We start from the raw sequence: 25942 nt of genomic DNA on the forward strand, positions 1-25942 counted from the left end.
GTGCATATTCACTATTCAGTTTCGTTTACCTTGATTGAAAAGCGATCCAAACAGAAACTGTGCGATTTCAAGAACAGACAGGTCTGCGGCACAACCATTTAACCAGTTATATGAACGGTGCACAATGACGAAGATGAGGGTGTAAAATACAAACGTGCCGAGTGTGTAAACGTACACCTGCCGAGAAATAGATGTCAACATTTAATGATGGTGTTTGTTGGACAATGTGCTTTTGCATTGACAACCACCCGTTCTTTACAAAGAGTTTATGATAGGCAAGGAAACAACACTTGTTCCTTTATCATAGGATACAAAGATAACTTTTGATCATGTCATCTATGTGTTTGAATTCTGTCTGAGAAAAACTGATGCTGGGAGAAGGAAAAAGAAACGAGAGAAACGAAACTAAAGCTTACTTCCCAGGTAAATGGGGAAAGGTAGGCAATCCATCCATGATCGTGGGTGTCCTCTTGTCTGAAGAAAACACCTTCGGAAGTAGACTGAAAAGAGGAAGTCCAGTCCGTAATGTTCGCACGTTGTTCACTTGGGGAGAGTGGACCTATGGCCAGGTCGATTTCCTGCATGGAGAAAACAAAGTCCCGAGGCTCTCGCAAAGTTGTAGTAGTAACTAAAAACGACAAAAAAAACAAAACTATGTCAGTTGTCAAATTAACATAGCTTGAAAAATGTATGCTGGGAAAAAGCAAGACCGTTTGGTGTGTTTTATTCAGGAGTGAAACAGTATGGTCTGTTTAAATGTAGAGTGAGAATGTTAAATATGGAGGAAGAAGCGTGTGGCATAATATTGTAGATGCTTCTTGAACTAATGAATTTTAGGGGCAAGTTTGAAAGATTGTATTCTTAGCTGATGGCGAGTAACCTACGGGAGTGAGCTCCGTCAACTATGTTTTGCTGAAAGGGAAAATACGTGTTTACAAAGATTTTTGTTCTTATTCTGGAAACGGAAGGGATGTGAATATTTGCAGAAATACGAAACGCCTACTTAAAGTTCAGCGAGTTAGAAGGTCAAACAAGTAAGAAGCAGCAGACCCTTCAAAAAACCTGACAAAAGACAATAAGAACTCGTACCTTTCTTTCAAAAAGCCCCATAATTCCTGTCCAATGGTCATTTTTTATATCTCCCCAATCATTGTCTACGGGTAAAACCAGTTCGTAACTGAAAAACCAAAAAGGTTATTGAAAACACTGAGTAGGTGTTTGGAGACATATATGTATACATAATGATGGGTATAATGAAAGTACCGAGTAGCCGTTCAAGTTTGGTAGCAGATAAGACAAATTGACTGGTTCAATGTTGCTTTCTGCACTATTTTATAAGTAAAAGGGACTCTCCTATTGAATAATTTGTCATTCTACCTGTGAGAAAATAATCACATTTGTTTAACAACAGTTTGTCTCATTAAGCCATTTATATAGCGTTTGGAAGCAGTTCTGAAGCGAGGAAGTAGTTTTGGGTACGATCTGTATAAAAATTGAAATAATCAAAATAAACAAGCCAAAAAATGTTAGAGGCAGAATATAAAATACATTGGAAAAAAGTGCTAACCTGAAATTGAGTTTCTCTGAGAAAATGTCAAGGAGGTCAATACAATATCCGATATAGGTGTTGTTTCCTTGTCGAGTTTCTTTCTTGACAAGTGGAGACCACTGAAAGACCCACTAAAATTCTTTATTATACACATATTACAATATATATATAGTCTGTACATATCTTGCAAATTTTAACAACGCATTTTCTCTTGTGAATATTTTAACAGGAATAAAACTGTAACTACCTATAAATGTTTCTGGCAGCTTCATAGTTTGAAGGACCAGAATGAATGGTTGCGTTTTTTGCAAATATCGGATCATATAGGTGATATAAACCTAATCAGTAAATCTCAGCATCCAAAACCCATCCATTAATTAATCATCTGCTAGCAAAGTTCGCTATTCGCACCTGCGATCAACAAGCGCCGGTAACAGTGAACCATGTACAAATACACAGGAGGACCTGTCTATTATACCAGGCATATGATTTCGTCTCACCACTGGTCTGTAGGTGTAATCCAGTAAATACCTACATGTGAGCGTGTGGAAGAACAAGACAGACACAATTTCTCTTGGGTTATTAACTGGAGTGGAAATAACACGTAGATGTCAGCCCATGCCTATACATAAGCCTATATCTGATTATTTATCTGTAACCTTTATAATAATAAAACAGAAATTTTTGTCGCAACATAAGCCGTAAACAAACTGTCACCAAAATTATTCTCATGCAGGATTTGTTTCCCAATACCTCTTTTGTGCCAACTTTCAGTACAGCGCCATTCAGTCCATAATTTACATTGGGGTAGAGAGTATTAGTTGTTTTCGTAGAGATGTCAGGTGCGACAGAAGAAAATTGACGTCCTCCGGGTGTCCACAATAAAGTTTTGAGCATGCCGACAGTGGTCTGAAATCACAAGCACTCAAAATACCCTCACTGGATGCATGTTAATGTTAAATACCTTCCGTACCTCTAATTATACTGTCTAATGTGGAACTATGACAAATTTTGCATCTGTTGAACTATTTTCATGTCGGCAAATCAAGCGTGACTACCGTATATCTTCAAGATGTCAATTTTATCTCTTGGACATGCTTTGATTTCCATTTCACCATCGATTCTGAGACAGTTGTAAATATATTTTTAGAAAAAAAACTTACAAATGTGTGATGACAGCAAAAATGGTCGTGAACTTGAGGCTTTTAATGTATTACAAGTTTCTAATGTCACTTCAAAAAATTATACCACGGATCTGACTTTAAAATGAGGTATAACTACAAGGCATATTTTTTAAAGGCTCTCTCTGATTAAATAATGGTCGTAGAAGCTTGTAATACAGTAAAATATTTCACGAACAATGAATTATTTACTATATGTAATAAACGAGGAATGTTGCCTTAACGGATGATTATGATTATTTTGTTTCTTACTAACCTCAGTACTGGGCACAAACACCGCAAAATTGTTGATTTGAAGCTGTCTGATGTCGATGATGTCCAGGAGGTCAAAGTCAAGCAGACATAGCCAAAATGCCTCCCACACGATGGATGAAAAAGGACCAATCAGATCAGGGATCTCTCGCATCTGCGGAGGAAAACAACACGTACTGATTTATTAGAACCACAAAGTCAAGTTCTTGTAAACTCGAGAGTTTGCGCTGACATGCATTTAAAGATAACAAGCATGTCCTAATTCATGCAAGTACATGTTTTCAAACACGTTTTTCCTTAAATTCAGCATAATTTCTCTTCTCACCACGTCCAGCGCAGTTTTCTGATGGTCTTTGGTGCCGAACAGAAGAAAGTGCTGTGAGATCAAGGACTTGGAGAGGACATCGTTGAAGAAAGCTGGAATTCTGCTGTATATGTTTAGTTTGGTAGGGTAGTATTCTTGGGTATGTTCCAAGAAGAGGTCCAGCATCTCATCTTGTTACACATAGAGACAACACATATTGAGCTTACTTGAAAACAAAGGTTCGGGAAGAGTTCTGACGCGAGAAATACATTTAACAGACTAGGCCCTGCGTTTCTCCTCCTCCTCATCATCATCATCTTCATCATCATCAATTAAAAATCATCATCAATCAACAATGAATCAATAATCATCAATTAGCAATAATCATCAATCATGATCACATCATTATTATTATTATTTTTTTTTTTGCTTAAACAATGCTTGGAGCTTGAAAACATACTTTGGTCCGAGACCACCACAATCTCTTTCCATTGGAGAAGCTGAACAATTTTCACCATGTACTCTGAAAAAAGATGAATTACTTTACAAATATACATTTATAAACGCCCATCGTTGAATGTTATAAAAAGATTTGATGTGTAGTAGCATTTTCATTCAGTACTTTTTAGCTTTTATAGCTGAAACCCGAGTCATTTTTTAACTTAAAGCTTAGTCTCTGACATGATTTTTTTAAGCTAAACAATCTGACGATCGATAAGGTCAAAGGACATCCTTACCGACTACCTCACTGCCTTCAGAGAAGAGGATCGGTTTTTCATTTTGCTTTCATAAACTTGTTATGTGCTCCAGGTATGTTTGAAACGTTAGAGCTGTTTGCTTCTTTGGTCAGGACGCACGTGATCACAGGAGTTATGACAAGGAGCAAACTTCCCATCTTTCATACAATTCTGTCTAAAACAGGATACTGAGCAGGGGAATACGACTGATGTAGATAGAAAACAACCAACCCTGACATGGCACCAAAGGGCGCTTTACAAATATCTCAAACTAACCACAATGCTAGTGTCGTGTAATTTATAGGGCGTGCATAGAAAACACACAGGATGCTAAATGCTCAGACGAAATCGTAAAATTCAACTTCTAAAAGCGTTAAAAAAGTAAATTAATAAAATTCTTCCTCATTGTAAATCACAACATGTTTGCAACGCGCTTTCAGTAACTGAAATGTTTCACTTTTCATTGCCAATTAGAATGTAAGAAGAAAAAAGAAGAGAAAGAGAGATACAAACCTCCAACGCTTGGTAAAGTGTAGGACGATGAAGGAAAGTGGACGAAGACGTTCAGTTTTGTGCTTAAATACTAAACATCCATCTGTGACTACATAATTTATTGTCGGGTTGTTTTCGTACAAAATGTTTGCGTGAAATGCACGGTGTATTTAAAGAACACTTACTTCACTGGTCTGGTAAATCACATGCACTTACACGTACAGGAAGCACACCTTTCACAAACACAGATGTCACATTTTTCACGGATAATGATTGCTACTGTCTAACTTTAAAACATGGCTCTAACAAGTTTGCTGACGGAGAGTTCTTCAAGAAAATGCATTTGTGTTTGATGAGTTGTTACATTTTTGTTTGGTAGCTATACATAAAAATATGCTTATTTTTCTGCAGTTCAGCTTTAAACCATATATCTGCAAAGGGAATGAGTGTGGGACATTGGTGTCGTCAGTTTGGGGAGGCGGGGAAAGCACTGGCGTCCGAACTGAGAAGCGCGGTGGTTCGAGACCCAAGTTCCGGAGCAAACTTTCATCAGTCGACTCATCTGTCGAGAGTGATTATCTCACTAAATAGAGGATTGAAGTAAAGCAGTAAGAGTACACAACCCTTTAAAAAATAGTTGGCCCATAGAAAAGTGTCGTTTTTAATTCCATCTTCTAATTTCATAAAAGGGTTTGAAGGCGACCTTTCCCTTACCTTTAGAATGTTTAAAGCCTTGCGTGCAAACAAATATCTTATTTTAGTTTCTTGTTGTGAAATAGCATTGAACTGCTGTTAATGTAGCTACAGACTTTTTTGTCTAAGCTTCTTTATGTTTTATATATTGCTGCAGTGCAAGTATTGTTTAGCCTTCGTAATGAGATTACTGAATACTACATCATGAAATGGTTGTGTGTGCATGCGCGTATGCGATTGTGTCCAGATATATTTATACACTTTTATACTTGTGCTGTTCTGTTCATGCGTGTCAGGATAGATTTTTCAAATGTTTATGTGCACTTGATTGATTGCTTTTATAGGACCTTTGGATTAACATTGTCGGGAAAGAAAAATGATCAAGGAATAATGGGGACAAATGTTATGTCAAAGATAAACTGGACTTTACCAAAATAAAGAAGAAAAACCCGATTTCTAGAATTTAACTTAAGTACAAATACAAATGTCACGCTGCAAAACAGTTTGTTTCTTGAATGTTCCTTGCCACTCAGATAATCGCAATAAACGAAAGCTGTAAACCTGACATGCACCCCGGTAACAACATCAACTGCAACATCACATCGTCAGTAAAGACCACTACATCAGTTTGAAGTGAAAACAAAAACTTTTTAAAACTGAAACATTTTATTGGCTTTCTCTGCATTGTACTCATGAAGTCTAATATTGTATTACAGGCGGGGTCTGTCCTCAGTTAACATTTCGTTGCGCAGCTGTGAATCTGTTTGCCTACAGCGCTATGTACAAGAAAAAAAGGAGAAAATTTGCATATAATGAAGTCAAGTTCCTCGTACAGCATGGTCATGTTAACCACAGATGAACATTTGCAATGTAAACAAGCCAGCGATAAATGTGATTTGCATATTTCTAAGCGGAATGAAGTTGATGAGGCGGCTGATAACTGGCTTCTGTACACAAGAGAAAACAAAACCTCAAAACAGTTACAAAAAGTTTCTTGGTTTTCGTGCATGAAAGTAAAAGCGGGTTAGCATGGACCTGCATGATGGCACCGACTACAGGCAAGTACAAGCTAACGGTCTACTTGTCATCCAAAGCCCCAACAGCAGGATTCGTACCGAGGATGCGAAATGATTTCAATCATTAGGGATAATTTTGAATTTACTTCAGATGTGTGTTTAGACGACTACAGCATAGAGATGAATCATACACTGCCTCTAATATATTTTCCTTCAAAACAAACTGATAATTGTAATTATATGCACTGTCGTTGCAACCATACCAAAATGTTGTATATGTGAAGACTGCCAGCTGGTAATAAAAATGTTAGTGGAACTGAGAAAGAACATTTTCACAAACAAAATAGGATTGTTTGGAAACGCCCAACAGAGCCCATTATCAATAAGTACCGACATATGTATTATGTTGAACTTAAGTACTACTTTAATTCTTCAAAGTAACCTTACATTAAGATAGAAGGACATTAATAATTTGTAAATATGTCAACTTAGCCTGACATTTTCTAAAATGCAGTTATAGATCACTACAGGCCGACATCCCATTTCTTATTATTTGCAAGCTCGCTGCACCTGGCATCGAAAAGCTCAAAACATTTATTTCCCACGGATGTATTTCTGGTTAACAGCAGTACACGAATTTCTACGACGCTAATGTCAAAGGTCAAAAGGAATGTTCAGAACCAAGAAAGAACTGAGGCATGAATTTCCTGAGTGCCAACTGAACTCTTGTCCATCGTTCACAACAGGAAGCACACAGTCCACATTCTGTGTCATAGCTATTCTTGTTTCCAATGAACAAGAAAGAGAGAGTTCTAAGAACCTGGTCACCTTGTGATCATCATCAACCCACCCGTCACTATCTGCTCAACCCTCTCTGGTCTTGGAAATTAGACTTTTTGATGGGCGGCATCGCTTGATGCCAGCTTACCATTTAAAAATATTACAATTCGACATTCGTGACATTTTTTATTTCTTGGTATCTTTAACTTTTTTTTCCTTCCATGTATCTGCTGTATCTCGGAAGATATTCTTGAAATGTCAAGCGATTGATTATAGCTATTTGCTGCAACATCATAGCTTTAAGGACATGAGGTATTGCGAGATGTTTGGAAATAAGACAATGATGTTGTACATAGACTGACATAGTCCTAAAATAAGCGGGTGTGGGTGCCTAGAACACATTCATTTATGCATAATGTATAATTTGCCAGATCTGCTTCATTATTATGCATTTTCTTTGTTTATATTTACATTATAATAAGCTAACTTTGAGCTAAAATATTAAAAGAAAACGATTGCTGAGACAAACAGACAAGAAGGTTAACAAGGGTTATCTTAAGACAATGACTTTGAGCAGAAGAGTGCTTGGCCCATTTGTTGTGAAACTTAAAGCCCTAGTTTAAATGAAAGAGGGAGATTTTTTGAAGAATTTTACGATCAGATGATAAAAAATTGAAGCTATGTTGGTGCTAGACTATGAAAGTTTGTTAGTATGCCGACTATTTTCTTACATGAGCCAGCAGCGATTTCTCAAGCCCTGCAAACCAACACCATTTCTTGAACACGAGACATCAGCCAGATCCATGTCGAAGATGGGAACCAACGAACGTACCTTGGTTGCAAGGGCTTCATGATGGTGACACTAATCCTCTATTGATAACACTCACTAAATCGGAGAGTTCACGCACCGCCAAGTTCTGAAAACTTACAGAAATGTCATTAAAAAACCTTTTTCAATCACAAATTTGTAGCAATGTTGGTTATACATACTTTCCCGGCGCAAGTGACACCTACGGCAACATTTTTCTCGATTTGTTAACTTGGTTAAATTAAAGCGTTTTTTTTTATTTAGTCAGTAAGGCACATCATTGTCCTGAAGAATACTTTGAAATGGACAGGTCATGATATTGAGGTGTTGTTAACAGTTGTCTGCCTTTGACATGGCTTTTCTGGCTCAACACCTCTCGCAAGCACAGCTTTGTGTTCTATCAAAGTAATTTCTAGGTGATTTTTTTTTAGATTTATCTTAGTGTCAGCACTTGTTTCTCCTTGCATTGGTTGGTTACTTTGATGGGAAAGGGTCTTAACCTAAAGGTCAGTTCATTTTGTGAGGGTAGTAAGAAGGTAAGGAACCGGCAATACCCGGCGAACAGAGAGTGTCCCGAGACGAAATCTGAACTTTTTCTGAAAAGTATACATAATTTTCGTTTGGTTTGAGTATAAATAGAGGTGCATGTGTTCTATTTACGCTCGTAAGACAAACAGCGCACACATTGAATGAAAGACGAGTTATGCAACTACATTACCTCCCTTTATTAACTATGTTTTCATTATTTTTCTCACTCTTGCTCGCTAAAAAAAAGTTGGAAAAAATGACCATAGCTTTAGAATCAATAGTTTTCACAGATCGCTACAATGGACAAAAAGCATTTGGCATCAGCATTAAATATTCGATGCTGACTAATTCTCTCTTGGTTGCAGAGTGCCGCCTGCGAAATGGCATTCCTCTTGGAAAATTTTTCTTGAATAATCTGGACTCGTTTGAATTGATTTTGGGGGTATTTAAAAAAACCGGTTGAAAAGCCTCTGACATAAGATTTTTTCTGAAGTTCATCCTGTCGGATCAAGAATTAGTTATCTCCCCGGAGGCATATATAACGGTTACCGCCACATTCAGCTGTAGTTCGAGTATATTTGTATGTGATGATGCTTTTTGATACTCTAAAGATTGATGTGTTTGAATAAAACTGATCTGCCAAACATCCAGAAGCCAGTTATCTATCTTTGAGTTCATAGAGAAATATCAATCAAGGTGATATGAAAAAAATCAATTAAAGGTATAAAATAAACAAAGGATATTGCACAACTTTCCAAAATCTTGCACAAACCTGGAGACTACCTCGCTGATTTTTTAAAAAAAAACTAAAGCTTGGTGATGTAGCTAGACTAACAAAAGAAACAAAGCATCATCAAAGCTGTCACTGATATTGAAGAGAACCAAACATATTTCTTACGGTTCATACGTAATAGCCGACGACTATTAATTTTTACAGTTTCCTGAAGCGATTATATACATATATGTGAAATAAATAAGTAAACATTTGAAGGAGATTGTCGGAAAAATGTTCTTTAACAATCAACGAGGATGTTTCAAACAGAGGGCAGTTCCATCTGCATCATTTCCATCATGTACGCTCGAACTTCATCTTCTTCCCCCTCACCACCTCCTAATTCGAGGAATCTTTCCCATGCATTTTTATCTCAGAACATACATTCCCACAGCATTCAAATACATTTATGAATACATAAATACATACTCGCACGCACCATCACCTGTTTTGAAAACGAAAAGAACAAGTCCTAACTACTTTGACTTAGCCGTGATTGTTAACCGAGCGTTCTTCATGACGAGGACAACCTCCACAGTAACAATCCTATTGTTCCGAATGTTCCTTTTGCATAGACTTGCACTGTCCTCTGTTTACTTTCAACTTTTACTGCAGCTGGCTGCATCAGACCTGTTTCCGATCCGCCCCCAAAAACATGAACATGTTGACATTGTTACCTTTTATTTATTTTCGTCCTAAGAATATTTCCATACAAGTTGCCTTGAAAAAAAATATTCTGTTAATGGTACATGCAGAAACGAACCGTGTGTCTGAAAGATGCAAATCTGTCCTCGTTCAGGGATGTTGATGTTGTTTCATGTAACGATGCCGTGAGCTGCGTGTAAAGCTAGTGCAGTCATGGTTCGGATCGGTGCATGTGACCAACCACCAACAATAAATCTTTTCGGGTGCATACAGAAATCCGTTTGGGTTCTGGGTGTTCAACTCTTGCTTTTTTTCAAATCTACAAGTGGAAACGGCATGGTGTAGTCTAAAATCTAATTACGACTTTAATAATCAAGAAAGGCAAAAAAAAAAAAAAACACAAAGAAACAAACAAAAAATAAAACAAACAAACAAACCCCTAAACAAAAGTCATGGATAAATATCAGACATTGCTATCAGTTTTTCTTTTGTCCGAGAGTCTTTTCTCGGTACAAGGGCTGTCACCGACTGTGACTACCGAGGCTGTGTTAGAGAATGTAACTCGTGGCTCAGTTCGTGTTCTCTCCCCTTGCTTAGCAGTGGTGACTGGCCCTGGAGTTGAGGGGCTTGAGGTCGGCGTCGAAAGTGTTGGGGCGGAGGTGGATTTCGGGGTGGAGACTGATGGGGGACCAAAGCCCGCTGCTTCGCTCATCAGGCTCACCGAGGTGGAGGTGCCGGCAGAGGTTGAGGGCGTAATGGTTGAGGTTGCCGTTGGGGGCACCACCGCCGCACAAGCCGTCACCACCGGAAGCAGCGCCGGCTGGTCGCGCTTGATGCCCATTTCGTTGGTGACGCTCTCCACCAGAATCTCCGCTACGCTTTTCGGACGGTCACCTGACCCTCTTCCCCGCAAGAAGGAACCAGACTTCTTGGCAGGGGATGAGGGAACTGAGAAGGTTCCGGTTTCCTTCGAGTCTCTGGTGCTCTGGTCGGGCTCGCCGGGAACAGTCAAAAAACGCATCCCAGAGTCGAAGGAGCCTGAAGACGGATCGTCCTGGCTTAAAGCCTTTGTGTCTCGCAGCCTCCTAGGCCTCGTTTCCTTCTGGTCGAAAGCGGACCGGAAGATTCTGCTGCTCAGAAAACTGGCTCTCCTCTTCTCGTCTGGCCGGTGCTCTTGTGGATGGCTGCCTTCTTCTTCGATGCTGTCCTGTCGAGGAGTCGCGGAAATTCCATAGGCGTCACCCACGCTCCCTGATCTCTTCCTCTCGGGGAAATTAGGAACGCGTAGACCGAAGAGGTTGGAGCCAGAGTACACCTTCGGCAACTTGGTCCAGATGTGACTGTGCTTATGGTCATCGAGGTCTATGAGGTCTCGGTCCTTGAGGTTCTCCTTTGACCTCGACTTCTTTTCTTCCGAAATCTTATGAAGGCGCGACGAGAAGTCAAACTTGAACGGCCTCTTCTTCTGCTTGCTTCCGTCAGAACTTTCATCAGAGTCTCGATCCTCGTCTTCGCTGGCTGAAGTCGGTATTGGTGTCGACTCCATGACGATCTCGTTGACCATCTTCTGGTCCTCCTCTAAGTCGGCCCTGCTGGACACGATGCTCGGGTTCTTTCCGATCTTGGTTAGACGCTCCGCAGCAACCGACTCCATAGTTCTGCGCATGAGCGGATAGCGCTCGAGGACGTCGTTGAAGTGTTCGACGGAGAGCGAGTAAAGATTGACATACGTCTCCGCCCTGACGCTGGCCACACGTCGAGCGTTCGTCAGCAAGCAGATTTCTACAAAACAGATTAAACGAGTTTGTTTTAAAGCTGTTATATCCATGCAGTTTTCCTTTATAGACATTTTGTGCTATTACATAACTAAGCATTAAATTAATCTGCATTGTTTTTTCTGTACTATTTGAACAGGATTAGTGAGATGCAAGAATGTGAATATACAACGCAAAAAGGGATGCATAAAACTTGACAGCTAAGAAAACTAGCATTAAAATGCACAAAAAATTAGATGAAAATTAATACCTAATTTTTTTTAGTTTTATTACAAAATAATTAACAATTCAGAGTACTTTTGATTTATTCGATATTACCAGTTTTGTTAAAACACCTACAACGGTACTATATCAAAAACATTCTCAAATTTCGCTTATTCTGAGTATCGAAGAGCTGATCAGTTATTGTCTTTACTGATAAAATACACAAATTTTTAAATACAGTAGTTCTCAAAAAACTACTTGCAGTGGGCGAGAACATGCTGAACATTCATAAGATACCATAATCGGAAAATGGCTAAAAAGATTGTCATCAAATTTCAGGGAAATGCTTAAAGAAATTCACTACAAAATTGTTTTGAAATTAAGCACAGAGTAATTACATTGAGTTTTCCTCCAAATATGCAATCGTTATTGCAAAGGAGGCACTCAAGAATATTAGCAGATCTCCTCACTTCACCTCTCTAAAAGACTAAGTTATTATTATTCCTTGATTTTCATCTTACCTCCGAAGTACGAGCCATCTGAAAGGCTAGTGGCCACCTCTCCATCAGCTGTGATTATGTCCACGATGCCTTCCTGAATGAAGTACATCTGGGTACCCATCGTGCCTTCTCTTATGATGTAGTCACCGGGCTGGTACACCTCGAATCTCAGTTTGCTCACCACTTCAGACACAAACGATGGATCTGCGTTTGTGAAGAACGGCACAGAGGCCACGAGAGACCGGCAGTTGTGGTTAACCACTTCCTGGAACGAGAAAGCATCCAGCGGTGACCAAGGAAAACAGAGTCCTTAAGAAGCATCGGGGAGTCTCTGGATGGAAGAAAGATCAAATTATCCGAATAAAAAGAAATCGAATATGTCCTCAGAAAGCCCCTCGCCAAACTCTCCAGGAATCTAAAGATCTGGCGGCTGCAGTGGAGGATTCTGCCATAGGCGCTTCCCAGGCTCATCAAGACTGGTCAGTATCGTTTGATGTCATGATGCACCTATAATATGGTTAATTTGGCCGACCTGCTGCTAATAGAGACCTTTGGCAGCATGGCGGCCTTTCTAAAAGAGAAGACTGTCTGGATCGGATGATGTAAATTGGATGCATTCCAAATGTTGACATGGGCATGATTCACGTCCCCTGTGTGCATTTTATTAGTCGCAGAATGACATAAAATAATGAAATATAGGATGTCAAGAAAATTATCAGAAAAAATTTATCCTGCTCTGAGAGGTGATAGGAATATCATTTAACTGTATTCAGGAAGTGGCGCCAAATATAATTATGTATTTATGGGATAATAAGAAATGAGAACTATAAAAATATTAGGACGTAGTAATTTTAGCCTATGGGGAAAAATTCACTGAATGCATGTTATGAGAAAAACTTCTCATACTGTTATAGGGTTGCAACCATCGTTTATGTTCAAAGCACCAGCAAAATTGAACTTTTTCCACATTTTTTATCCTTCAAAACATAAACTTCAAACTGGCCAGTCTCGCAGCCATCGAGAAGCACTGGGAGATTATAGAACCAGTAAATTCATTCTTAAAAAAAACAGAAACACTCGCATTATGTGAAATCAACGAATGAGCGATTCTAGATTTGGGTAAAATGATCGGTTACTTGAAGGGGTGGCTATGCGACCGTAAACGATAAAACCTGTTCTGAAAGGGGACATTATCGAAGAATTTTTCAGGAAATCGCATTTAAAAGCAGGAGAGCCAACGCACATGACGCAGACACTCGTTGAGTTCGGAAAGGATGGTGAACTCGTCAAACATTTTGCCCTGGTAACGATGTTCGTAATAGTCAGTGATGCGCTGCCTCAGACTCCGGGGTAACTTCCGGTAGATCATGTACTCCTCCACCTGTTTGAACTGGAAGTAGAAAGAAACTAGTCAACAGTAATGTTCACAAATATGCTCTTTCTCTCTCTTCAGCCTTTCTTTGTTCTTCAGTCTATTAATATGGATATCAACCAATTGTTTTCCTAATCAAGTCTAATGAACCTCTCTACGAATTTTTATTATTGAAATGTGTACTACTCCTTCTGAGATATATATGTATATAAAGAAAATATTTTTAAAAAGAAAAAAAAAACAAGAAAAATCTATTATAAATCGTGTTCAATTTTAGACATTCTCTTTTCTTGCCGTCCCAATGTCAACAATAGGGTCTCTAACAGAAAATGGAGCGAGAAAATGGCCGTCAAGCTAAGAGGACTTAACCTGTTGCATGACAAACCTTTTCGTTGTAGAGTCGTCGTGAGGTGTCGAAGGACTGAATGAGTGTGGTGGTGTGAGCTAAAAATAGCGCATAGCAGGTGGCGCCACTGAGCATGCTGAGGATGGTGAGCCAGGTGTCGGACATGTTTTGTGGCGGGAAGCGACCGTAACCGATGCACAGCATGTGGGACAACGCCTTGAACAGTGCCCACGTGTACTGCTCCGCCCAGTGGGCATCCTGCGCACACAACGAAAGAGTTAACGTGGACATTCAGGTAGGTGTAGACAAAAACAAAACAAATAACCCCACCAAAAATCTCAAAACATTCTTCTGAAATGGCGGCAAGATAGAGAGTAGTAGAGCTATCGAAAATAATGAACCTGCGATGATAGTCAGTCAAACAAGGCATGCACAAAAAAGGACAAAAATGCCTAAGATAAAAAAAAATATATTTTAAACTGTATTGTGGGTGACAGAAGTTCAACAAACTGTTCTTCTCGGTGGCAAAGGTGCCCTGCAATTTTAACAAAATCCAGCAGTCTGCGCTCACCACGGTCTGACCTATGACAGGGCTCTAGGAACACGACCAACGGTCTGAAGGCATATTGTGATTTTTCCATGTTCAGTGACGGTAGAAAACAATGACAAGATATTTGTCTATGAGAATCCACAGAATATGTAAAACCCGCTGTGCTTCCGCCTTCCTTTGTGTCGTTGCAGTTTCTGATAATATTCCTTCAAAATATATGCAATAAACCTCTGTCTATTTTACTCAATTTTCTTCCACGATATTATCTAACAAGAAAAAACAAAAATGCAGTATTGAATTCAAACTTGTTTGTAGAAAGAAGACAGTTTTCACGTCAGAGTGCTTGAAATTTAAAAATGTCCAGATAGTGAGACCGTTTTTGCCCAAGGCTGGTGATGTGCTTTGCTCAGATAAAGGTTTTTGTCCGTTTCGGAGCCTGCACAAAAGTTTCTCGAATTTGTCGTACTTGACATCAACAAAAGACCCGTTTCTGTATGCTTCATGCTGAAGTGCTGTTGACTGGAACAAATGAGACTGGCGCCATCTGGAGCTGAACAATTTTAAGTCCCCAAAACTAAGTTAGCCTCTTCGAAGCTGATGTAAGAGCTGCTATCTGCAAGACGTGTTTATATTATCACGTCCCCATAGATATACACGCCTTGTCAATCTTAGTTTGCTGGAGGAAAATCAAACAAATAAACAGACCTGTAGATAAATAAAAACACAAGCAAGGTCTTAAAAAAGTAGGATCCATGAACAACGGGCTTTGTCTTGTAAAAAATTTTCAAGAACGTTTATCAAACTAAAGTACACATTACCAAAAGAAATTACTTTCATTTAACTGTGCAGGAAAGGAGTTCACTTAAGTACTTGCAATACACTGAAGGCTTTATGGTCGCCTTTTGACTCATTAATCCGAAGTTTTACTGATTCGCAGGGTTACAAGCAGCGTCCAGTTAAAAATCCGTGTAAACCTACCGACACATGTGGGAATGGAAATCAATCCTCCCAACTCACTCCCAACTCGTGTTTTTGCTGCGAGTTCAGCCCTGCGTTCAAGGACAGTAAAAGTGTGTGTTTCTAGATTCACCATTGTTAAGATCAACAATAGAGGGTCTGGTGTGAGAGCAGCGGCTGTAAAGCAGATGCCGCCATCTGCACGCTGCAGGGGGAGAGAATCAGGCTTGAAGCTGGAGTAATAACAAAACCTTACCGACAACAACACTTAGGCTGAGATTGGTGGAAGTAGGGAGACATTGAGACTATTGGAATGAATTTGAATGTTTCTCTTAACAATGTTATGGTTTCAGGCAAATTTTGTTAAAAGGAAGTGCGTGTACTTTTATTTACCGATTTTTTGTTTATCGTTTATATATTATTCTTTTACTTCCGGATATTATTGTGGATGAAATATTTTTAAAATTAACGTTCTTCAGACTTAGTTTGTGTAAAGACTACAATTTGCAAAATGCCATACTTTGCTAAGATCCCATGAAAAAGTATGAAGTCTATGCCTAATAGCAGCTTGCAGTTTCTCAAACCATGAACTTATACTACTGGACTGCTGGCAGACTTCTAAAACGAGGCAGCTGTGCACAAAGCTTCCGGTTTACTCACATTTCAGATTAACTACTAAAACGAGGCATATTTGTACAAAGCTTCCGGTTCAGTCGCATTCATTTTTTTTTTTTTAGGCTCGCCGAGACTAACAGCTGAGAACTTCGCAAGAGGCTAAGCGTTGGTCTTGGCAGACGGACAGCAGTCCACCTACACACGTCCATGCTCAAACAGAACCACGTGACTATCACTGACCTGCAACTCTTCGATCGCCACCCAGCTCGCCTTGGGGAAGTCCTGCAGCATGGGGACGAGAAACTGCAGGCAGCCGTTCCAGTGGCCCAGCAGGAACATGAGGCAAATGAGGTTGAAGATGCGCATGAATTTGCCGGCGATGGCTAGGAACTGTGACGTCATCAGAGAGAAAAGCACAGAAAAATTACAACACGATACATTCTTCCGCCCCTTACCACGTTGCTAAGCGAACGCGAGGTGGAGCGGAATCGATACATCAGGAAGAAAAAATTATTTAAAAAAACCCGCGAGTGGTTGTTACAAAGAAAAAAAAACACCGCTTTGACTTTCCATTCGTAGACTTGCCGGAGCCAGTCTCCAGGACGCTGCGGCTATATGATAGGTACACACTCTCGTGCACAGGTAAGCAGGTGAGAGAGAATAAGTACACACCGTTAACACCACTGCATCATCGTGGGCAACCGGGTACGTCACCAAAAGGGGACAGGTCAGGGGTTCAAAGTTCAGCAAACTTTTTTTTTTAAAAAAAGTGCAAAGCGCAAACTAAGAAAAAAAAGCACTGGCTTGAGGAGATGGGGAAGGGGCGGGTTGCTGGACTTTACAGAAGAGGAAATCAGCCACACTTCTCCGATACAAGAAAAAAAAACAAGCAGAATGAAGGACAAAATTCCCAGAAAATTCTATTTCTTTGGCTAGAGAAAGATGCAAGGAAAAAAGTGCCCGTACCGTGCAGAGAATCAGCAGTAAATCAAAAGGAAAAATCGTCTTACGTTCGATATCACGGAAAATTTCTTGTCTTAAAAAGTTGCAGTTTTACACAGAATATTCAGAATATGGAATCCAGCTTTCATACCCTAACCAAAAAATGTTTTGAAATTGTAACAAGTCTGGAGTAAACAATTTCAGCTACCTTTCAAAAATATCCGCTTGGGGTGAGGCATCTTTATCTTAAAATATATCAAGTACACAAAATGACTTTATTACGATTTTAATTAAAATATTCCTTTATTTCTAAGACATGGATTCTAAAAGTTGAGAACAGCATTGAAAGCTTAAATACAATCATGCACTGTTGTCTTGAACTCAATTTTTAGAGATCTGCACGTGAGTGGTGGCAGAAATCGCTTATAATTACCAAATTACCGAAAGGTAATGAAAAAAGCTGGTGCAAAGCCGTTGAAAATAGGGGATGATAGGATCAAATCAGATTGAAACCGAACCGGAACCGCTTGGGGAAAAAGTGCGTGACTACACACAAATGTGAGCACGAGCTGTAAACATAAACATTGTGCTAGTCGTGAAACATGAGCACACAAGACAACTTTTACAAGCTTTTCAGCAGAAAATGAGTTGATTTTCATTTCTATGCCCTTCATGCACTATATAATAGGAATGCAGGATTATAACTATTCTACAAAGTATCTGTGAAAACAAGATGCACATCAATGGTTATCATACATCAATTAAATAGAGTTATGGGTTTCTTTTATGGAAGCAAGAGAAAACAATGAAGTAAATAGCAAAACAGTCATGCAAACACAGCATGAGGGGCTGGAAACAATGAGCATAGCAAAACCAAACCTGCTAGTAATCAAGGCCAAATTAAAACATTAATAAAGATCTACACACCAATAGTAAGCAAGCAAAGCAAGGTAGCACAGCAGAAGCCTTTACATTGTTATATATGTAAGCACATAAAGAATATTTTGTAAACTTGTTAATCGTAGAAGCAATATTAAAGTTTAACGGTTAAGCCTGATACATTTTTTTTGCTTGCAAAAATTTCAACTTTAAATCCTCTCTAATGTTAGAGTAGAAGAAGATATATTTAAGAAAACCATAATTAGTTTAATGAGCAAGATATTTTGGTTTTCCGACGCAACTACTGATTTGATAGCTAGCTAAAGTATGAAAATATTTTCTGTGGAAATGATTAGCAAAGGTCCTGATGTAGACATTTTTTGGTAAGAACCATTAACTTAGTATTTAGAGATGTTTCGTGTAAACTGACGAGCACTAGTAAAAAATTCCCTTTAAAATGCTAATATCGGTCATCTTTTTAATTTTTCTTGTTTTCGTAATGCTGTAAGTAATTTGTAACGGCCATTTGTTGGAGGTTAACAGTAATGAACTACAAATGGATTTTTATTTCATCCACTGATTGGCGATTGTTCTTCAATCTGGTTTCCATGCTATTATTTTTTCCCATCCTTGATTTTATCTGTGAGAAAGTTAAATCCAGGCACGAACATGCATTTCTTCAAGTCTATGGCTAGCTGAAAAGAAAAAAGTCAACTGATTATTGAATAGGCAAATGAAAAACGGAAAAAACAAGTTTAAATGTGGTTAACAAAATGTTAAGTTACGTGAATGCATCTCCAAAAGAACAATATCGATGGTAGTGATGTGACAAACCTATTTGTTAGCATCGAGGCGGTCACAAATATTTCGAAAGCATGATGAGAAACGGTTAAAACAGGGTTTTTAGAATTTGAGAAAGTGATTAGCCTCTCAGACATAGCGGGACCGACTCTCTTTCGATGCTGTACTTATGTTCATCCCTGGTTTTTGCAAAAGTCCAGTAACGATCTATAGCTGCCGGAACTATACACGGTTGCAACAGAGATAAGGGAATGACAGATGAAATTTTATTTCCTGTTCAAACACTTGTTATGTTGATTCCACGCAAGGCTACATATCAACCTTTGCTCTACTTTTTTTGCAGCCATAACAACAACTGAATGGCGTTCCGAGATACACATCAATCGTAAAAAAAACAAGGTTGGAGAAAATAGTCAGCCTCCTTGTAAGACCCAGACTTCTTGGAGAAGATACGGGAAGACTTTTTGTTAGCCTACGTCCATTATTCCCGAGCAAGAAGAGCCGAAAAAGTGCCGGAAGGCCGTCCGGTGTCATGGTGATTTATTTCTCACAAGCGATGTCCGTCTGGTGAAAGTGGAATATCTAGAAGATCCCAACTTTCAGGCTGTCTGCGAGTACAAGGAAGGGCACGAGACAAACACTGGCGTTGAGAGGCCAGCAACATCCAATCGATGCACAGCAATCGATACGCCAGCGCCATCTATCCTGACATCTCTGCAATGGCTGACAGGACTGGCTTATCCAGCCAGCGTGCTTTTTAATTAATATCCGTCTTTGCAGGGAAACTTTCTCCTTAATTCCACAAAATTTATTGCCTACTGTTCACAGTAGGACACCAGTTTCTTGCCGATACCAGAATCTTGGAAACAAATTCGGTGTATCTTAATGAATGAATTGTAATTTATGTTATTAACTTCATCCATATGTCCTCTTGTCCATTAGATTGGCCATTAAGTTGCATTCAAAACATATTGGTGAGGGAATTAAAATTAAATTATAGTAACTACTTCACGTTTCCCCTACCGTTTATAGCTTTCAAGAAGAATTTTGTAACGAGCCTGTTCATAACCAATCTCTTCCTAACTTTTAACAAAACGATAAAATTATTTACAAAACCATTTGTCAGCAATAAAGTGGGCGATTCGTAAATCAAATTTATTCTAGAGCAACTCATGTTGTGAAACAATATCGCCTGAGATTTAAAAAAAAGGGAAACGGATACAAAATATTGTTTCTATTTTTTATGAACACTCAACCAGTTCTGAATTTTTTTCCTAATCATCTGAATTCGGTGAATTGGTTTTATTATTTGCGCGTTGCACGTGAAAGCAACATTGAAAGCTTTTGTCAATAGTTTGCTTTTGTTGACAGTAGCGAGAGCATGACAATATATGCACTTAATGTTAAAATGTAAGTGGCCTTAAACCAATTTTTTTTAAATTTTCGCCATAAAAATGACAAAAGCTACAATAAATAATTCTAACCCTCAGCATGCATGACTACTGTATTCCAAGCACGCTGTCTACTCAAGTATTAAAGTACAGTCGCCAGAAAATGTCGTTCGTCAAGTCTTATGTTCTCTGAAGGAGTTTCTAACTAAAAAAGACTAACAAGGAAGAAACCTAGTCTCTCTGTAAAGCGATCATTAAATAATAAACATTCTAGACAGTATATAGGAATATTTTTACACAGAGAATAATACTCTAAAGGTTTTACAAGACAAAAGCGAAATAAATTACAATTTTAATGAGCAGACTAAAACATGGATTTCGCGTCTAGACTAGTAGAAAAACACTATTTGAAGACAAATCTGACAAGGGTCGTATTACTATTACCAAGATATATTTATAAATTAAAAACAAGAAAGATTTGCTAAAATAGTTTACACAGAATATTGGGTCCAAACTTCAGTTTAAAAAAATTAAGGAACCCTATCTATATTCATGACACGCACATCTCATTTAGACCCTCTGGATTCTGTCCCTCTCCGTCATTTGGGGTAAAAAAAGTTTAAAGGGTGTGATATGAATTATACAACTGATTGTTGTACATACCTCCTCCCACTGCTGCACGTATCGCACGAGTCTGGACAGCCTTAACAACCTCAGCAAACTCAGGAGCTTGGCAAGCCTCAACATTCGAAGGGCTCTCCCTGTGGGGTGCAAGGATAAACACACTTCAAGGCGTCAGTACATATTGCCTTTTCAATCTGCAGGATAGGTCTGAAGGAAGGAGTTGATGAACGTGTTTCTATTGCGACAACGTGCTCGTCTGAGTGGATGCATGCGCATGCATAATGTGTGCAAGATTCTGTGATTGACTCGCTCGAGTGATTTGGGTGCAATCTGATATCTTGATATATGTGTGTGTGGGTGTGTGGGTGAGAATGTGTGAATTTTGAAACTTTATCTTAATGGATTACAATGAAAAAATAAAGTTTTATATACTGAAGCTGTCAGAAGTAATAATAAAACATTTATTGTTTTAAAACCATAATTTTTGTCATGGTGGACGTGACTTTAAAAAAAATGTAATGGTAAGCAAACTAGCTGAGCAGCAAAATGAATGAAAAGCGCACAGCTAAATTAATAATACATGTGAAAGAGCTTTGTCTTTTGAATTATCAACAAGTTAGTGACATAGGTTTCAAACAGATTACTGGATCTTAAAACAGCTTCAGGTTCGTCACTATTTTCAAACTTGACAAGGTACCATGAAAGTCCTATCAAAAGGTAAGCTATTGCCGCATGCCTGGATGGAGGGATTATGGATGAATGGGAAAATGTGCGAAGGGTGTTTACCTCTCTACTGGGGACGGTTTCTAGAATTGTAAGCTGTGCATGTTTATCGGGAGAGGAAGGGAAGTTAACCGGATGAACGAACGAGTGTCTAACACAGGAAGAGCAAGAAAAAGGAGAACAGCTTACGGACATTGAGGACAAAGACCAGAATACAATTAGCTCAGCGTACTTCTTGTTCTTTAATAACAGGAACACAGGAGTTTGCAACATTTGCTAATACTTTTGGAAGCATTACAAAAAGCAGCTTAACATTAGGGGACAGGGGGATGGGGAAGGTGAGGGGATCTGCAGCATCACAACCAACAGTTCATCTGGTCATTGGTTCAGTTCTCAGTGTATTCTGTCAGCTAACTTTTCTAATCATGTGTCTATGCTCTGATTTATGCATGTTCAACATATCTGACCTAGCAGAAACCATGACATATGTAAATAGTGTATATTTTTTTCCTGGTGAACAATACAATAACAAAACAATGTTAATAATAACAGGTAGATAAGTATAATACTGAAGCAAAGACTAATGCAACCATAAGCACACATACCCCACATATATCATTCATTATCTCCTTCATACATTTATGGGTGTTATCTGGAACACTAAGCCTTATTTAAGAAACAAGTAACATGAGACAGAACGTTAGCATGCATATCCAAAGTTGGATTTACCAATAAGCAAACAGTCTATTGATGGATATAATTATTATTATATGCAAAAGAGAGACTACTGGGGGAATGAAGGATGAGCCAACATTCTAAATTAAAAATCTTACAACTATTTAAAGAGTTTAGTGTACGCAAGCAGACATATAAAGTTGAACAACTACAATGCTAAACATTACTGCAATGTTTAAAAAGTGACAAAGTTTCTTTTCTATTTTGTTGCACAAGGTGTTCATTCTAAACCACTTTTCTAATGTGAGTTTGAATTGGCAAATGTGAACGCAGGATGTTAAATTTCACGAAATGAGCACTAGTTGAATAAAATCTTGAGTTTCGAAGGAACATATTTTATAATAAAAAAATTAAAGAATAAATAAAGACGAATTTATCTTTACTGCTTGAAATAATTATTATTTTCGTGGTTGAGTAATATGTAATTCAGAACTGAATTAAACAAATTTGTATCATCTTGTTTATTTTTGAAAGTTTGATTTAAGAACTCAATTATATACACTTTTAGCTTAGTCTGGTTGACTACCAGCAAAAGAGACTTCTACGAATTTACACTTTAAATTATTTCTTATAAGCTTTTATAAATTTTTCTTGATAAAACTAAGAAATTATGTTATTCGGAATTGGTGATTTCATATATTGCACAAAACAGTAAAAGACACAGATTTGTAGGATGGATGGCATCTTAAAGCTAAAGGCAGGCCACTTGAATATTGAAGCTTTACATCTGGCTAGAAACTTTCTAAAAGGAATATAATACACAGTTCCCAATGTCAAATTGGTCTCAGAACAGTGTTTATCATTGGCATGCTACGGAGCATCAGAAAGAAGGAGGCTAAGATTTCTGGAAACACAGACATTATAAAAGAAAAAGACACACAACCTGCCGAGCAATGTAGCCATGCTGCTTTCTCAGGCTTTTGTGCATGAATGACACTTCTAGCACAATAAACATAAACAGTGGCACACCAAGGTACACTAGCCATGCTATTAAAAAGAGCTGGGCGACTAAGGGAGTCATTCCAAAAAAGAAACTACAGCTAAAAGACTAGTTGAAGTGCACATTCCACGGGAAAGATAATTGGAAGGAAAAAGGAAAACTAATTTTCCATAACACAACATTATGATAATGGCATTGTTATTTCATACTTAGCAAGGCGACCATTTCCAATATACGCTGCGAGGAGACGTAGAGCTGTATCTACCCCCTAAACTTCTCCTCGAAGACAACATATAGGCAACATTCTGTCGGGTATACACATTATTGACGTGTCGTTTCGCTGATGAAAGACAGATAAAAACCCAAACGTTTCGAGGTTTAGGCCGGGTGTTGAGGCGGTTAGCACTCAAGTCAAAGCAAATCAAAGGACATCGTGATTTCGCTACAAAACGTTTGAACAGAAGGGAAAAAAAGGCACAAATGCAGTTTGACAACAACGACGAAGCATCTACAATAGACATAGTTTATAACAGAGACAGCAGTGTCTCAAAGTAGAATGAACGATCATAAACAAATAAAAAATCGTTTAGGACAGTTGGGGTTTGTGGTCGCCCGCACGTCTTCCTGGACGCTGGCTGTCCTCACGTATACTTTATACCAGCATATAGCGCATAAACTGTAAGCACATCCAAGCTTCAGGTCTTGTAAACAACCTAAACTTTCAGCCTGGTGCTCATCAATCAAAACTATGTATTGCAAAAGTCAAATAAATTACATACAAAAATTTTCCCCATTGAATCCTTATTGGTCAAGCTCGACAAAGTCGAAGATTTGAACAATCACTTATTTATAAGTTCCTACAGAAGTAGCTAATAAAATATTTTCATTATGGCTGATAAAATTTCATTTCCATATACAGATCATTTTGAAATTTTTTACGGTACTAATTATTATTATTATTATTTTATTACGACAGTATTACGCGTTTCAGTGGGGGAGCCTGGTAAGCGATTGATGAAAAACAGTAAGCATATTCCCGACAACATCTGAAGATGACATGAAAGCGAAACATGCTCAGCTTGATCCTAGAAATCGAGGATATGGTAGAGAGGACCAGTTTGTCATTATATATATATCCCATGAACATATGAACATAAAGATAGATTTAAAATTACAAAACTAAAATGCGATCTGCAACACAGGCTACCAAAAGTGTGACAAAATGTTTTGATGAAATACATTCTTGCGTGATCGAAATTAATCGGTGCGTAACGTGCAGTAAGCAACTGTGTTTTTAAAAAAAAAAAATAAACAAACAAAGAAAAATGCTATTCATCGTGAAAAGGAATGGTGGATGCTAGAAAACTATTAAAATTCAAAGTGGTGGAAACAAACCTCACTGTGTTTACATTAAAAAAAAAAAACATGTCAGGCAACGAAAGTAAAAAAAAAATGTGCAGGAAATTATATAAATAAATGTCTACTCTGATTTTCAACTAGGTGAAGAGAAAAATCAGAAATTCAAAGAAAACGCATGTCAAACCAAAAGATAGTCTTGTAAGCTGTGTGTAAGTATCACTCAAAATAAACCTAGAAAACTTTAAAAGAAGACCTGTACAAGTGTCACACCTCAAACAGCGTAGTCATGCATCCTTAACCTTTTTGATTTGCAGATAAACATTTTGTTAGAATAAAATGAAAATGAAATCATATTTGTCTAACTAGACTTTTTGTCTGCCAACGTTCATTTTTCGTTCAAATGAAAAATAAATTATTTTACGACTCTTAAAAAGCTGTCTGAACGTTTCTTGGTATTAGTATTGAATATTTCCTGTCTCTTCATGGTTTTTTTTTAAATGTCTAAAATTTCTAAGTTCTGTAAAACAAGAAGATGAAAAAAATTCCTTTTTCATTAAAGAATGTTTAAAACAATCTTCATCCCATGTCCTTATTCAAAAGCTTGTATAACAGTTTAGTACAATGTCCAACTGAAAAAAAATCAGTATGTGCCTTCCTATGGGGACAGTTATGCCGTGTTCTGTACTAACATCCTGTTGTTGTTTATTATGCGACCTTAGGTTCCTAAAACTGCACAGCTTGGCATTCAAAGACGATAAATCTGTTACTGATATGATGACACGTGTCTTGGCAAATGAGAAAAATGCAAAAATCTGAGATTGGGGTTGAGTTACGTTGACATTTGCTCTGGAACCTCGTTGGGAATGATCACCTTGCCAGTATGGAGACGCGTCCATACGTCCTTCGTTACCTGCGTGGAAAAGCTGACTGAAGTTGGCTTCAGAGTCCCACATTAAGAAAATATAGTCCATCGGGATACTACTCAGGAGATCGAGGAAAAACCAACTTTTTATATAATGTCTTGCTATTTGTTTAGGGTCCAGTATGATTTCGTCCGCGAAATCGTTCAATATAATACCTGAAACAGATAGACAATGAATTTATCTGTACACACACACCATTGCAAGTTTTTTTTTTTTTTTTTTTTTCAAAATCGAAAATTTGCAAACAAAGAGGAGAAATATTTATGACATATTTTGTGGATATTCAGCTGGCAATGAAGATCAAGGCTGTGAAATAGCAAATACTGTGGGTGTTCATCCGTTCTTGCATTCAGTACACACTTTCTCTACTGTTATTTTAAAGTTCCTTGCAGTATTCTCCCAAGACTATTTCTAAGACCTTCCTCTTCCCTACATCCCAGCCATACAACTCAACTGCATGTTTTGTCTGATGACCATTTGATAGCTACACCTGTCATCAAAACAACACAAATATTTTCTGTCCATATCTCATCAACCTTTAAGAAAAGA

The 25942-nt window shown here is 38.2% G+C and overlaps 1 protein-coding gene across 4 annotated transcripts in view; it reads right to left on the reverse strand.

Moving 5' to 3' along the window:
- Positions 1 to 5855: 5855 nt before the first annotated feature.
- The window catches only part of LOC112553938, a 127324-nt gene continuing 107237 nt past the window's right edge, over positions 5856 to 25942 (reverse strand). Inside the window, exons 4-10 of one of the 4 annotated variants that reach the window (XM_025221439.1) lie at positions 25381 to 25548; positions 20753 to 20850; positions 16317 to 16475; positions 13994 to 14212; positions 13480 to 13626; positions 12258 to 12501; positions 5856 to 11539 (exon numbers count right to left, since the gene is read on the reverse strand). In XM_025221439.1, the coding sequence (XP_025077224.1) occupies positions 10221 to 11539; positions 12258 to 12501; positions 13480 to 13626; positions 13994 to 14212; positions 16317 to 16475; positions 20753 to 20850; positions 25381 to 25548 (2354 nt within the window). In that variant the 3' untranslated portion in view covers positions 5856 to 10220. Of the gene's footprint in view, positions 11540 to 12257; positions 12502 to 13479; positions 13627 to 13993; positions 14213 to 16316; positions 16476 to 20752; positions 20851 to 25341; positions 25549 to 25942 lie in introns of all 4 variants that reach the window. The other 3 variants (XM_025221438.1, XM_025221437.1, XM_025221440.1) reach the window with 3 other exon arrangements.

The sequence above is a fragment of the Pomacea canaliculata genome, linkage group LG13 (genome assembly GCF_003073045.1).
Source record: "Pomacea canaliculata isolate SZHN2017 linkage group LG13, ASM307304v1, whole genome shotgun sequence".
Lineage (NCBI taxonomy): Eukaryota > Metazoa > Mollusca > Gastropoda > Architaenioglossa > Ampullariidae > Pomacea > Pomacea canaliculata.